Source organism: Euprymna scolopes, chromosome 31 (genome assembly GCF_053919585.1).
Source record: "Euprymna scolopes isolate OS-2025 chromosome 31, ASM5391958v1, whole genome shotgun sequence".
NCBI classification, from domain to species: domain Eukaryota; kingdom Metazoa; phylum Mollusca; class Cephalopoda; order Sepiida; family Sepiolidae; genus Euprymna; species Euprymna scolopes.
The window spans coordinates 14,711,823-14,727,837 of NC_136512.1; the positions used below are offsets into that span (position 1 = coordinate 14,711,823).

The 16,015-nt window shown below is 33.2% G+C and overlaps 2 protein-coding genes across 21 annotated transcripts in view; one reads left to right on the forward strand and one right to left on the reverse strand.

The window, feature by feature from the left end:
• LOC145255641 (protein-L-isoaspartate(D-aspartate) O-methyltransferase-like) overlaps positions 1–4,092 on the forward strand; it is a 149,330-nt gene extending 145,238 nt beyond the window's left edge. For 17 of the 19 annotated variants that reach the window (XR_013863870.1, XR_013863875.1, XR_013863876.1 and 14 more), the window contains one exon: positions 3,676–4,092. Coding sequence is in view for 2 of the 19 variants with exons in the window: in XM_080114178.1 (XP_079970304.1) it covers positions 3,676–3,694 (19 nt within the window). In the remaining 17 variants the exon portion in view is untranslated. The remainder of the gene's footprint in view (positions 1–3,675) is intronic. The other 2 variants (XR_013863873.1, XR_013863880.1) reach the window with 1 other exon arrangement.
• Positions 4,093–6,213: 2,121 nt separating this feature from the next.
• LOC145255640 (uncharacterized) overlaps positions 6,214–16,015 on the reverse strand; it is an 89,753-nt gene continuing 79,951 nt past the window's right edge. For both annotated transcript variants that reach the window (XM_080114172.1, XM_080114171.1), the window contains 3 exons: positions 14,358–14,528; positions 10,160–10,282; positions 6,214–6,676 (listed from right to left, as the gene is read on the reverse strand). In XM_080114172.1, the coding sequence (XP_079970298.1) occupies positions 6,338–6,676; positions 10,160–10,282; positions 14,358–14,528 (633 nt within the window). In that variant the 3' untranslated portion in view covers positions 6,214–6,337. The remainder of the gene's footprint in view (positions 6,677–10,159; positions 10,283–14,357; positions 14,529–16,015) is intronic.

The window sequence follows — 16,015 nt, forward strand, 5'->3', positions numbered from 1 at the left end:
AGGTTTCACTTCTTCATAGTATGTACACATGCTTTATAGATTTGGTTGGTCGACAGTCATAACACTTTTCTTACCATCGTATTAGAACCACATCCTCCCTGTGCTCCAATGTTATTACAAAGGTTGTTCACCTGTGAACAATTTTTTGGAAAGTTTTAATGCTTTGGTTGCATAAAATAATTCTTCATTATTCGACTGTACAAGTCGTATTACAAGAATACCGTTTTCAGGAGTTCTTATATTGCAGTGAATTCTTTGCTTCTTGGCAGAATTACTTTATTTTTTTTTTTTTTCATCCAGAAAATGTGGATTTTTACTGACCAGGTTTTTATCCATCTTTCAAATCCATTTTTGTCATTTTCATCTTTGGATGTGAGTTCTCTTTTCTTGGGGTCCCCCCCCTTTTTTTTTTTTTTTTCCTCCAAGAAAAAGTTGCTTTCTGACAAAGCTCTAGAGCTTTATTATTTATTTATTTTGTGTCACTGTATGGCATGATTTTTATTTTTTATTTTTTTCCTCTTTCATTTATCTTTCTCTGTTCCTTATTTTTCTTTTTCCCTCTTATGGCAGTTCTCTCTGAAAACTGAAATTGTTAATTTTTCTAGGAAGCCTAAGATTTCCAGCAATTCACGCAGAGGGTAGAGGAGTTAGATGACTTTTGTTTCATCAAAAAATGACTTCCTGTTCCCCCTCCCCTACACACACATGCACTCAGTGACTTAATTTTTTTTTTTAAGAAAAGGTTGATTTCTTCTAGTCTGCTAGTTCTTTACCTCCTTATTTTTTCTTTGACGCTTTACTCAATTTTATCTCTTTTCCTTTTCTTCTCTCTTCACTTGCTTTTTGTCCCCTTTCATGGCATTTTTGTCAAAACTGACAATGTTAATTTTGCTGTGAAATGAGTAAGAGTGTTATAACATTTATTTCATTTTACTGAACGACTGTACATTTATTTTTCCTGTTTTTAAAAAAAAAAATTTTTTTCAATTATTTGCAATTTTTATCAAAAAAGAAACCTGATCAAAACAGAATGCAGAGCAAATAAATTAGTGTAATATTTTATTTTACTTGATTTTATCTCTCTTTCTTCCCCTCTCTCTCTCTCTCGCTTTATCTTTCTCCTTTTTTTCTTTCACTTTCCTTGCCATCCTTTTCCCTCTTACAGCAATTTTTTCAGAAAACTGAAAATGTTAATTTTTCCGTGGATGCAAAGACTTCAAATGAAGTGGGTAATGGAGTTAGACTTTTATTTCATTGAAGAATGACTTCCTATCTCGTTTCCTCCACACATGCACACTTAGTCTTTCGCTTAATTTTGACTTAGTTTAATATGAATACATCCGGGTTCTTTCTTCTTACAAGAATATGATTGGCTTGTCAAACCATAAATACCGACTGGTAGAACCACCTAGAAACAGACGTCAAAAGGTACACCACGAACTACATGTTAGAAATATCAGCTTCGACCACAAACACTCGTTCAGTTAAGCGACTCACCGGATTATTATTTGAAATTGTAACCAAGACCACTCGGCTGCTATATACCTTTTGCCAAAAATATAAACAAAATCCTAATTTTCCTCAAGCATTAGAGTGAATTGGGTTTTTTGGATCCAGTCACTACAGGGATTAATTTACATGAAACTGAACAGACAAGGGATTTCTGTAAATATCTGCATAGATGTATACTACAAAGAACAGGTCTGCAATTGGAGAAAAATATTTTTTTCCATTTTCACTCCAAACAAGGCATAGTGCCACTTTGATGTAAGAGGCTACTATCATGGGCCTAAGTTGCAGGCATACTATGTAGGGAGTTTAGCAGCAAGATGTCTGTTCACATTACACTTTAACTTCTGCATGTCAGTACAGTTGGGGAAACCGGAAGAGAATTCCAAAGTCTAGCAGTTCTGGAGAAGAAACTATTAGAGTAGAAGGCCTTCCTACATCTAGGGATCTCTACTGTGTAGGGGTGGGACTTCATTGCTTCTCGGGTTTGTCAGGAGGTTACTTACAAGGGCTTGTAGTTCGTCAGAGCATTCACCATTAAAATACTTGTAAAACAGGCAGAAGGATGCAACATTTCGTCGATGGGACAGGGGTTGAAGCTTAGATGACAGTTTGGGACCTATCTGGTTGGCGATTCTCTTTTGGACCCTGTCCAGGAGCGAGACTAGTAGTAAATGCACCAGCGCAAATGCGACACAGTTCCATACATGGGTAAATGGTGACTTTGTAGAGGTACAATCATTCATCATTATAGATGGGTGTTGGGTGTTCCCTTGTGATTGTCGTAATTTAAATAAATATAATGCTGTATGTTTAGTTGTGGTGCATAAATGCATGCGACAAACAGGTTTGTTATAGGAGAAGGGAAGAGAACATCCACCTTCCCAATCAGTTGGGTTCTTTAAAAATATAATGGTGTCTTGAAGATGGAATTCAGACTTGAAATCCTGCAAGATTAATATCCAATCTAGATAATAGAATCCCTGATTAGTAAGTTTTTTATGTCTAATGATTAAACGGCTCATCATTTTCAGGTGGGCTTTCTGTGTGGCCTATCCCAAATGAGATTAGTGTGTGTGTGTATAAATATATATACACACACACACATTGTGCAGAATAAGCAGAGGAAGTCAGTTGATCTCTGCTCGGACTTGACAGGCTGAGAGCAGACTTGAATATTGGTACTAAAGAGGCACTTGTAAAGTCAATTCACAAAGTTCCCTAGTGAGACACATTAATAACAGACCAGGACTTTTAAGGAAGTGATGCATGATAGGACCTATCGATCCATTTGTCTTCACGTCGATACATGATCAAACAGAATAAAATAATAGCATCTTGCTTGCTTGACTTTTTTTTTAAGAGAAAACTTTTCAGTTTCATTGATTAGTTTTGTATTTTTTTTTTTTTTCTCATTGATTAATTTTGTTTCAATGATTTAAAGTAGTGAATAGGAATCAGATTGCGAAGCCAGGTAATAAATAAGAGAAAAGTCATGAGTTTCAAATATCCAAGTCTGTCAAAATTCTGTGTCAAAATCTCACCTTTTGAATATTATCGATTTTTGGCTTTTCAAAAAAAAAAAAAAAAAAAAAAAGTTACGGTAAAATTGTTTGGATCAATTAGGTTTTAAGTACCCCCAAAAATAAGGAAGGCTGAAAGCTACGAGTTTGTTTTTTCCATATTGATCTGCGTACCATTGTAAACAAACAAATAATAAACTTGAGTTCTTGTGTTATGTTGATTAATCGGACTATTATTCTCATCTTGGGTGTTATTAGCACGTTTCATAACATAAACAAATATCTTGTTAATCTTTCCTAGACATGGCCCCAAATAGTAGCCCCTTACGTCCAAGTGGCAATATGCTTTGTAAGGGGGTGAACATGAGTAAAAAAAAAAAAGACTACAAACAAGACGATTTGTTTACAGTGTGCACAGGTCAATCACAAAAAACTAATGTATACTCAAACTTGTTTTCATCTTTTTTTATTCTAAAGCCTCATTGATCCAATTATTCCTTTCAGCACAACTGGATGCACTAAATTTTTTTTCTCCAATCCAGAAGAACCCAGTGGGCAATATAAAAAACAATTCTTTGTGAATCACTTAAATATAATTATCCAATTTTATGTGTCTTTCATTTTTTTTTTTTTTTTTTTCCAGGGAGTATGATGAATTGTGATCAACCAGCAGTGTATGTATCTGTGTATCTGACCTCTGTCCACAGGGCTGGATGTTGACTGTGATCGACCGCCGGTTGTGTCCAATAATATTTTCTTAACCAGCCACCCCTCCCTCCCTTCCGGAAAAACCGCTGTTGTTAATAAACAACCTTCCCCTATCACATTTTATTCTTTCTTTCTTGTTGCTGCTACTGCTGCTGAGATATGATGTTGTTTATTATTAGTAATAATAAATTTATATGAATATATCCAGGCAACCATCGTCGAGAAAAAAAACAAAAGATAATGGACTCTCCCTATTAATTACCCTCCCCTCTTTTTCTTTTGGAACCTTACTGTTTATATTTGTCAATAAAAAACAAAAAAAAAAACAAAAAATAAAATTGTTACAACTCTACATGGATTTTTTTTTTTCTTAATACATCAAAACTCAAGAATCTCTAAGTATGTAGATAGATAGATGCTATTGGTTCCCCGATTTATCGGAGAGGGACTTATGTTTTCGGTGGCATCCGTTAGTCCGGACGATTGCTAAATAACCATTGATTAGTTTTTCCTGGAATTTTGACACAAATTGTATTTCATTAAATAGATGTGAACAGTAAGTTTATTTTTTTGAAAAAATTCCCGTTGTATCCCAGAGGTAAAAAAATCCCCCAAAATGACATGTTTTGTCCCAGTGTTTGATCCATCCATTAGATTTTTCTGAAACTTGTCAAAAATGTGAAGGCAACGTTGGCCCTTCACACCTCTCTCATTCATCATTTCTTCACATATCCTGGTCAAGGGAGATGATTTGACGAGGTTATTATTTATTTTTGCAGTAAGCTGTCCTCCCAGATATAACATCTGATGCCCCCCCCCCACACACACAAATAGTCACTGGCGATCTAGCAATAATTTGTGTTTATGGAACTTTGAAGTAAACAGGTGGTCCTGGTATTCTCCCTAAAATACTTATTCTTGGCTAGTTTTTGATGTTGAAATGGGTTTTTTTTTTTAAGCTGCTTTCATCAAGTGGTTTCATGTCATGTCTGAAACATAAAAAAAAAAGTAAAAATAAACTTATGGTTAATATCTAGTCATCAAGCACTTTAGTTTCCCAATTCTCAAGCCAGCAGATACTTTTTTTTTAGCAGCATCCTCTAAAGGAGGAAGAATCTAGGGAATATTAAATTCACAAGCAGTCGCAGTTATATCCTGGTTGGGGGAGATGACTGCCTTATGTTTTTGCAGGGACACATCGACATCCTTCTATATACAGTGCCTAGTGTTTCGAAATGGTCACTCAGCAGGTATTGACCAAGCTCAATGTTGCTTAACTTTGGTCATCTAACAAGAACCCACATATCAACATGATTACGCAGTATATTATGCATTACATCTTAATTGAAAACTTAGTTTTGTAAGCTTTTCTATCAAGATTTCAGCTTTTGCTCAAAACTAAAATGATTACTGGGATGTTGTAGATTAAAGAAAATGTGATGGACCAGCAAAAAAAATATCAAGAAATTGAATCTATTAGACTTTTGAGAGAATAGCTAATGGGAGATAGATGGAATCATGTAAAAGAACTAAAGTGTATTATTCTAGACTAGCAGGACCTGTGGAAATTCCACAGGGGGCTCATTCAAACGTAATATATTGATGTAGGCATTCTGTAGATGTTCAGTGTAAATGGAGACACTCTGATATTGTAGTTTTTTTGTTAAAACTACAAAGGTTTATCTAAGCTAGCACAAATGCCCAACAAAGCTCGGTTGTAAAGTACACTTAAGTTAATGTCCTATCAATTTTTATATATTATAAAGTTGCGATTTCAAAAATATAACAAATATATCCATATGACTTGGGTGCATTAGCTTAAATCTAAACTAAAATAAAAACTCATGAAAAAAAAAAATATATATATATATATATATATAACTTGAGTTCTTTCAGCCATAACCGAAACCAAAACTTGCGACGAATTCTTGATAAAATTATTTATAAAAAGAATAGATGACTTAAGTGCCATCAGTTATAATCGAAACTGAAACCAAAACTTATAAATAATTTTACCAAGAATTCTTCATGACAAGAAATGAAAGTATGTAACAAACAAACTGGATGTAAGCGTGACACAGAAAATAACAAACACACTATCATTAATATATAGATAAATCATGTCTTGTGAGATTAGACCATGGGTTTATTTTCAGCAGCCTTGTAACTCTTCCTTTATTTTCTACTTTAGTTGTCAGTCTTTCGAGATAAATCAGATCATAAAAGCAGTACTTATTTATATTTGCTTAACTTTAAAGATATTTCATAATCAAATAATTGCTAGAAAAATATAAAAAATAAAATTGAAAGTAAAAGTTTCAATTTTACTGCATAAAAAAAAAAAATTTTAATTAAAGGAATAAGGATTTAAAAAATATTTATTTGCCTCCCGTCCCACACTCATGAACACGTGATCCGACCTGCAGAAGCGTGAAGGGTGTCGACCCCTGATATATGCAATAACATAAAAACATTTTCTTTAGTTGTTTTTTTTTTCTTTTTAATAAAGTAATTTACAGTTAAATAAAAGTCGATTTAAATTAAATTTAACAATTGAAAAATATGATAATCTAAAAATTATCCGAGGGTGGGGAGGGTCAATGTATAGCCGGACTTCCAGCCGGACAATCTTCAGTGAATGGTTGTTGATTTCGTGATGTAATTGCGATCGCCGTGGTGGCACTGGTCAAGCTGCTATTGCTGCTGCTGCTGCTGTTGCTAAGGAGATGATGATGTGGGGGTTGTTGGGATGGTTCCATGTTCTCCGGGAACACAGCTGTCGTCTGGAAAAAGGGTTGCTGATTCGGAGTGGACGCTTCTCGGTTTCCTGCTGCGCTTAACTGTCGCAGCACCAGTCGCTTGTAGACACCATTTTGGGCAAGTAATTCTTCATGTGTGCCTTGCTCTACAATGGAACCTTTGTCCATCACGAGAACCTAGAGAAAAAGATGAAAATAAAATGTGATGAGGAAGATGATTTCGCATTTAAGGTGTAAATGCAGATTTGTTTAGTTGTTAAATCCTTTGATCAAAAAAGGATGCAGATTATATATATATATATATATTGGGTGCAATAAGTGTCCGGTAGAAAGCAAAAGGTTGATTTATTTTTATTACACAATAACAAAGTGCTATTCTTAATGTATTTTTGTATGATAAATACAAATCTCATATCAAATCTTATATAATTATGCATTCACTAAATAATTACACTAGTTTAATTAAAAGTTTAAAATCAATAAATATATTTATTATATCCATTATTATCAGCGGTTTTTGCTTTACCAACAAAATCAATAAAAAGACAGAAGAATCGTTTTTGGCATCGGAAAATAGGCACAAATTTTTTTCCAATACCCCAAAAAGTTCCGACAGCTGATTCCTATTAATCGTCTCAACACTAATATACACATCGCAAGAATTTATTGTTCGACAGGATACTCAAAAAGAAATATTAAGATTTCCTTAATCCACAAAGTTTTAAAAAAATGTATTCTTTTCATCAGAGGAAATGCATTCTTTTCATCATCATTGTTGGTACTCGCATAAATTGAAACTGTATTATATGAAAACTAGTGATATATGCAAAAATAACTTTTAGTGCAAAGAATTCATAAAATAAGAAAAAGAAATGAAAAAAGTAAATTAAAAATCCAGATGAAAGGATATGGAGTGGTTAGATATTTCCAAAGTGAAATGATCATAAGAGTCAATGTTCTCATATGAAGTCAGATTTGTAATAACAAATAGATCCAAATTAAAAATCCTAAATGTACATAAACCCAAGTCTGTAGAAAGATCCTGCTTGCAAGCAGACAAGAAAGAAAGATTATTTTAAATGGTTAAAGTTTTTTCACTTAGAGATAGTGACACCAGCACACATTTTGGATTTTTAATTTGAATTTAAATGTAAGGATAGCGCAAATTTTTCTCTTATTTGGTTGAGATTACTATACGAATATTAATATTCACTTTAAGTTTACAGAAGTTTTTGGCTTGTAAACTTAATTCATATAAAATAAATAATGGTTGTAGTTTTAGTTTCCTTGATATAAATCCACTGAAACTAATGTCTTTATCAAAAAGTGCTCGATGAATGAACAGAAAATGTTTATATTATGCTTTTTTATGCAAACATTGGCTACATATGTGCATACATGTTTCTGTAGTGTCTCTTTCAGGCCAAATGTCCTTATCAAGACCAAATTCTAGACATTCTTTTTATATAAAAGAATTTTTAAAATCTAATTTTGGTAAAAGATGAGAGGAACTACAACAAATCAACGTAAATAGAAACGAGGGATGAAATGGCCCTTAACAACTAACTACACGACTGGCGTCACTATGTCTGTGTAGAACAATGGATCTCTCACTTTCACATTGTTAGAGATTTCTTAGCTAATCTCTTCTGGTGGCTACACTAGAATTTTTTTACCATTTTGTCCTAACTGATGATGGGTCATCCTCCTGGAAGACAGACGTTCACCCGCTATCTCAGACATTCCAACCATAAGTTTATTTTTAAGGTTTAAACTGTACCTTTAAATGCAATTGTTTGCATTTCTCTTGCACTTGGTTCGCCAGGTAGTTTGTTTTTTTTTAATTCTTTTTCATGAGTTCGGTTGCTCCTACAATTACTGAAATGATTGAGATCTTCCTAAGATTCCAGTTTCTTTTTATGTTGTACATAAGACCTTGGTATTTCATTATCTTTTCCCTCTCAGCATCACTGGGGATATTAACTTCCACTAAGGCTTTTTCCTTGTCCCACACCATCATATTGGGTTTGATAGCTCAGCTCCATTTTCTAGGTATGCAGATACAGGAATTGCATGGTCATGCTGGATGGATATATATATATATATATATATATATATATTGCAATCATGAAAGGAAGACTCATTAGTCATGATTAAAAGTAAAATACGTAAAACACGTTTTAAAAACCATCATGTGCCGTGAACTTCACCGCAAACTCATTTTCAATTCCGAGTCGTGCTCACTCATTCCGTTCTTGGAGATTATTCACATTCGGTTGAAGAAGCCGTCTTTCTGTAAACAGAGAGAATATCTCTTGTTTTGGTAAAATATGTTTTTAAAATATTTTTTTTTTTTTTTTTTTTTTTTTTACATACATAAGAGTTACTATTTATCAAGCCCAGAGGCCACTCGAGGATAAAGGTTAAAGCGTGTACAGAATCATAGTAATCGTTAGTAGTGGAGATTTTGTAAATTTGTTAACTTAAGTAGAACGGCTCATTTCACTCTTCGTGTATACGAATCCTTTTTGTTTATTTTTTTATTTATTTATTTTTTTTTTACATAGGCATCACCACATTATCAAGGCCAAGAGGCCACTCGAGGATAAGGGTTAAAGAGTGTACAGTAGAAATTGGACATTATAGTAATCATTAGTAATGAAAATTTGGTAAAGTTGATAACTTATATGGAACGGCTTATCAAGAACTTATTTACGTTAGACTTGAAGACAACCATATTGTAGTCAGCCGGAAAGCAGGAAAACGGAAGACAATTCCACAGGCGTGCAGTTCTAAGAAAGAAGCTCTGTTCATGGAATCTACGTTTAGGTTTAGGCACAGATAAAGAGTGGGGGGAATTATTGATAGTGTTTACAGCTAGACGAGTGTTTCTTGTGAAAGTTTGGCAAGGGGGGACCATAGATTGAAGCTCATTCGAACACTTTCCATGAAAATAACGATACATCAGAGACAAACTCGCAACATCTCTTCTGTGAGATAAAGGTTGCAAGGAAGAGAAAAGGACATCTCCTACGAGGCTACGAAGTCTATTTTGAACTATGTTAAATATAACAGGGTATATATCAAAGAATAACAGTATAGTTACATTCCAAGATCCGAATATTTATTTTTCATGCGAAACAGCTCTCCCAGCATGTTCTGATAAATTTTTTTTTTACAGATCCGTTTCGTTATGCAAAAACAAACGGTTATTATTATGTCAATACCATCTCTTTTCGTGCAAATACTCTTCAGAAAAATTAAATTCTTTGCTTATAAAAAAAATTGTCATGCATTTTTTTTTTTCTATCTAAGCAAAGAATTTCTAATTTTTCTGTAGGAGTATATGCATGAAAAGAGATGGTATTGCCATAATAATAAGTTTGTTTCTGCATAATGAAACGGATCTGTAAAAAAACATACCACAATTGTAACATGCTGGAGGAACTGTTTTGTATGAAAAATAAATATTTGGATCTTGCAGTGTAGCTATATTGTTATTCTTTTATATATACACGTTTGTATATGTGAGAAAGAGATTCATAAAAAGAAAGTCATCTAAATACAATAGTAGAACTTTCATATTGGAAAAAAGGGAAATTATCTCATACACGCATAGAAAAAAAAAAAAAGGGGGTCAAAGAAATTCCATAGCATTACCTGTGAAGCAGTCCTGACTGTTGAAAGTCGATGTGCAATTACGATGACTGTCCGCCCAATCAGAGCTCTGTCAATTGCTTCTTGGACTAAATGTTCGCTTTCAGCATCCAATGCACTTGTGGCCTGAAAAAGAAGACATTTTTAGATTTCAGGAAAAAAAAAAAAAAATTAGGAAAAATATTAATGTCTTATGATGGGATCACAATGGCTGGGCGGTTGGGCGACTTGAAACACTCGACTTTGGCTTGAAAAACACAAAAGGAATTTTTGTTGCTCACTTCATTTGATGTTACTTTTTTTTTTTCACACGCTTTTATTTTATGTATCATGCATGAAAGAAAAAAAAAATAAATAAATAAAAATATTAACTAGATGGAACCATGAATATTACACAGCATTATTATTATTCACTCACTGACAGTGACCTGTGGGTTGTTTTGTTTTTTTTTTACTTGGGAGTCACTACTTATCAAGGCCTAAAGTCGACTCGAGGATAAGTGTCTGTGAATGTAAGGTGGTCGTGTAATAATTGTTAGTGATGTAAATTGGGTAGAATTTTCATTATTTATGGGGGCAGCTTAAGAACTTGTTTAAATGGGATTTGAAGGCTATCATGTTGTATTCAACCGGGAAGCAAGCCAGCGGAACAGTGTTCAACAGGCGAGAAGTTCTGGGAAAGAAACTTTGTTCATGGAATCTGCGTTTAGATTTAGGCACAAATAGAAAGTGGAGGAAATTGTTTATAGTGATTGTAGCTAGTTGAGTGTTTTTTTTTTGTGAAAGTTTGGCAAAGGGGGGGGGCATAGATCGGATTCAGTCGACCACTTGCCATGAAAATAGCAATAGAGCAAAGACAAGCTCGCAATGTCTCTTCTGTAGGGAAGAGAAAAGTTTGTGTGACAACAAGACTCCCCAGATTTCCAGTGCTTTCCACTTATCGATAACCAGTGCAGATGCCTTCACGTTATCTCAACAATGCTTACCATTGATTTCTCGCTGGCATTGGTATTTCTTAGAGCTTAGATGGCAAAAAGCCTGTCCAAGGCTACAGTCCTGTCTGTACTCTTCCAGTGGAGGTCTGGCTAGTACTCTCCCTCATCGGTACTTCTGGACCCTTCACAACTCTTTCATGTGGTGCTATCTGATGTAGATGCCACAATTTTTTAACAAAAGTCAAGTATCATGGTTCAGTTGTGCTCTAAACAGAAACACTCATTTCCAACACACCCTTGTCTTATAAAGTATCTAAAGTTGATTTTATATTTTTGTATTCTTGTCTATAGAACTCTCCTGACTATGTTGCATTGATGAAAGGAGGAGTTTGTCATCATAACTAAAAAAAAAAACTAACCAATTTTTTTTCATGCCCAGCAAGGTCAGAGGATGGATATCTTATGCAGTAACCCTTTCCTTAAATCAAACAGGACTTCATCTCTCACCTTTAACACAATTTTAAAAATGGCCCATATCCTGTTTGGAGATTGTGTAAATAGATTTAGAAGAGATTAGACAAATCCTTTTTAACTTAAAAGAATGACGTCATCCACTAAAACAAGTCGAACATATTGGGAAGAGATCCTCTAACAATAGAATGATATCATTTTTTATGGAAATCACTCGAGACAAGGTATGAAGCCACTCAATCTAAGTGTTATACATTTGTTGTGACCAGGTTTTCAAATGTGCTTTTTAGATAATTGCTAAATTTATTTTTTTCACTGATCTACGATGATACATACCGATAGCGAATAAACCACAACACAGCTGATCTATAAAATAATATTTTGTTCTTATTTCACACATATCACAGTTTTAGATTTACAGTTATTGACATCGATGAAGGCGCATGTGGATGTCTGGCGGTTAAGAATGTGTCAGCTTGTTCTTCTGTGACCAACTGCTCCACCTTCTGTTGTGTCAATTTATAAACATTCTTTCCCCCTGGAATGATTAATATTCTCATTGTCTATTGTGTAAAATCCTTTGATATCCTCTCATATATTTCTGGTCAAATGATGGAAAGTCCTGCATTCCTCAAATGGAATCTATCTGCATGTGTGCAATCCGTCGAATGCCTCTCTTCGAGTTCACCCGCCAAATATCCAACATATGGAACTAACAAGAACAAAAGCTGATTATTGCAAAGAAAGGATATTGCTTATTGACCTTAGTCTTGGAAAGAACAAGGTTGTAGGTCAAAGGAAAACAGTGAGCAGGAAGAGAGTTCCACAATCTTGCAGTTCTTGGAAAGAAGCTACTGGAATAGGAAGCTCTATTACAATGAGGTATTAAAACAACGAATTGATGAAGACCACTAAACTAATGAGTCAAATGAGCTGGAACAAAGGAAGCAGGGAATAGATAAAAAATTGGGAGGAACACATGTCATAATAGTATTTGTAGAAAAGACCGAGACTAGCAACATCACATCTGTGAGAGAGAGGTTGCAATGAAAAAAAGTGTAAGGTCAATAAAATTACAGATACGGTTCTGCAATTTACCAAGAGTCTTCAAATGGGACACAGATTCACCAATCCAAATATAACAAGAGTTCTCCTTACATGGCCTGATAGTAGACTTGTAGAGATAGAAAATAGCCTTGGGTGGGAGGAAATTTTTAGAACGATAGAAAGCACCAATTTTATGAGAAGCAGAAAGAATAATGGATTTAATATACAAACTTAAAAAAAAAAAAAATTGAGAAAGAAAGACCAAGAAGTTGTAGGGTCAATTTCTCATCAAGAGTAGAGCCATCCATAAGAATTTTAGGAAAAGAGACAAGTCTGCGATTAAAGGACAAGGATTAAATGACACAAACCATTTCTTATCTTATCGCAATTCATAACTGAACTCAGATCAACTTCTAGATCAATTGCATATTTCAAAAAATATTGTTTTTCTTTTTGTATGGTGATAACAAACAAGGGATAATAATTAAGTTTGTCTGTATGCAAATAGAAGTGGGTTAACAAAAAAGGAATAGGTAGCGTACACATTCTTAAGAAAGGTTTTTATGATCTAAATACTCAAGTTTGAATCTCACAGGAGTTTTATATATTTTTTAAAATCGTGTATGTGTTTTATAAATTTACATAAAAAGCATTATATATATATATATATATATATATATATATATATATATATATATATAGTGATGGGATTATTCCGATATAATTACCAATTCCAATTCTTTATAAATTTCTAAATATAGAGTTGTTATTTGTACTGATTACTGTTTTTAAAAAAAGTTAAATGTGCAAATATTTTCTCATGCATAAAAATACATGGTGAGTGATGATCTGTACTATTAGTTTAAAATCAGTGGAAGATTTTGCTTTAATCAAATAAAAAAAGACAACGGAAAGAATCGTTTTGAGGATCAGAAAATAGGCACAAATTTTTCTGATTCCAATACATCGTCCCAACACATATATACACACACACACCGAGGTTATTGTTTTTCAGAGGTTAAGTAACCAATGAAGTTTAACGAGGTTAATAAAAGAGTGCTCAGTAGGGCAGGGTAAAATTTCTATTTGTTTTTAGATAAGCAGTAATATGTTGCCACACAGTCTAGCAACTAGAGACCTTATCAGGCGATACAGCTTATACAAGTGTAATGTAGAAAGGTGTATAGGGTCTTTATTATAGTCTTAAATATATATGTATATATATATGTGGTTTTTACACGTATCTTTGCACATTGCCACCAAGACATAAGAGGCTACTGTGAATTAGGGACTATGCCTACAGGAACACACCACATGGGGAGTTGAATTCACATATTTTAACATTTCTTTACCAAGTGACCTTTTTTTCTTTGATGATGTACAAAAAAGTAGACAAAGTGTATTCGGCACTATTTCAATAAAAAAATTAATTTTGTTTAAAAATAATTTTTGAATTTTTCTTTATTTTTTGCCAATAAAAACAAAACATCATAGTTACTTACTCTTTCATACAAATTAGCATATATATATATTTTTTTTCCACAGATGTCAAATATTTTTCTTCATTCTAGTTTAAAATGAGAAAACAGATGAAGGAAATTGACATACCCAGGTACTGCATGAACATAACTCAAGAAGCAAGTACAGATTAGTCATAATTTAAAAACAAGAAAATTTGGTAATTTAACAGTATGGGAATGTTCACCAAAAATAAAAAAATAAAAAATTAAAAAGAAAAAACATAATACCTCGTCTAATAAAAGTAACGATGGATCCATAATGAGGGCTCGGGCGATGGCAATTCTCTGTTTTTGTCCTCCTGATAGCTGAACCCCTCGTTCGCCAACGAGTGTTTCGTAGCCTTCTTCAAACGACAGGATGAAATCATGGGCATTGGCTTGTTGAGCAGCGTACATGATCTAAATGAGAAAAAACATTAATGAATAATAAATAACAATAATAATAGTAAATAATAAACGATAATTATAATAGTTATTATAAAAATGATAACTAATTATAATAAATAATTACAATTATAATAATGATAATTATAATATAAATAATACCCCCACCTCCCTCCAATTAAAAAAAATTGTGTTGGTATCGACTGGTATCACATCAAATAGCCGAGAAGAATAAAGTTGGGTGAAAACAGAAAGTAGTCTTTGTAAGGATAGTACAATGATCACAAAACAGATACTACACTGCCATCAGCTCAAAAAAAAAGGATTGTGTCATGACAACAGAATATATACCATCCTACACTGCTCACCCACCTAAAAAGAGGTAATGCCTGAGAGATTTATCAGGACAACAAAGAATAACAAATTGAATAATAACAGTATGGTTTCCATTACAGACAGGCAGGTATCAAATCTCCATTAATATAAATGCAGAAGTCCCAAATGCTCTATTTTAAGTTAACACAACTTTACACAATAGACATTATCTTCATATAATATATATATAAGTTATTATTTGGACGTTAGGTTTACAGTATTATACAATCTTATGGGTTTTCAGTATCTCATATATATGCGCATAAGCCTGAGGAGTCCTAGAGTGGATGAAACGCAGAATATTCAGTCTAGCTTAATCGCCATATATATTTTATAACTTACTAACTAGCTCTACTTACGTATTGAGCACTTTTGAAGTAAATACTTAAAGTTTACACATAAATTTATACTTTCGTATATTTATTTTATGTGAGTAAATGAAATTATATATATATATATATATATATATATAAGTGCTGCTAAGAGGTTATAATCTAAAAATTGGTACGTGGGGATCATCGGGTTTTTATCTGTTTGTCAACTGTTCCACCGAATGCACATGCGTGAATCATTCACACAACAGATTACTTATGTTAATATTGTTTTCAAAGATCATGTCAAGCTGGTCTAATGGTTATCATTAGGGCTATGACAAGAGAATATTCTTTTCATTATTTTGACTCGAGTATATATAAGTTTATATCTTATATGTTTTTAGATAAAGTGATGTGTTTCTCGATTGATTAACTGTATCGGATATACACTCGAGAGTCAAAACAATGAAAAGAATATTCTTTTGTCATAGCTCTAGTTATCATACTTGACTCACATTATTTAGGTTTTGGTTTCGATCTCAGCTGGAGTATTTTCTTTTTTTTATTTACCAGAAGTAAATAATTCCGAAAAAAAAAAAATAATAATTGCATGCATGTTTCAATTTCTTTCCGTTTAAAAAAAAAAAGAAAAAAAAAAAAAAGGTATTTAACATTACATTTAATACCTATATTATTTCTGTTTGTCATAATTAAAAATTCTGCATTAATTAAAATATGTTTATCGGTTATTTCATGTCAAATCATTCAGGGCTTGACACCCATGTCCCCAGATCTGCCTGTAGTTTGCACTGC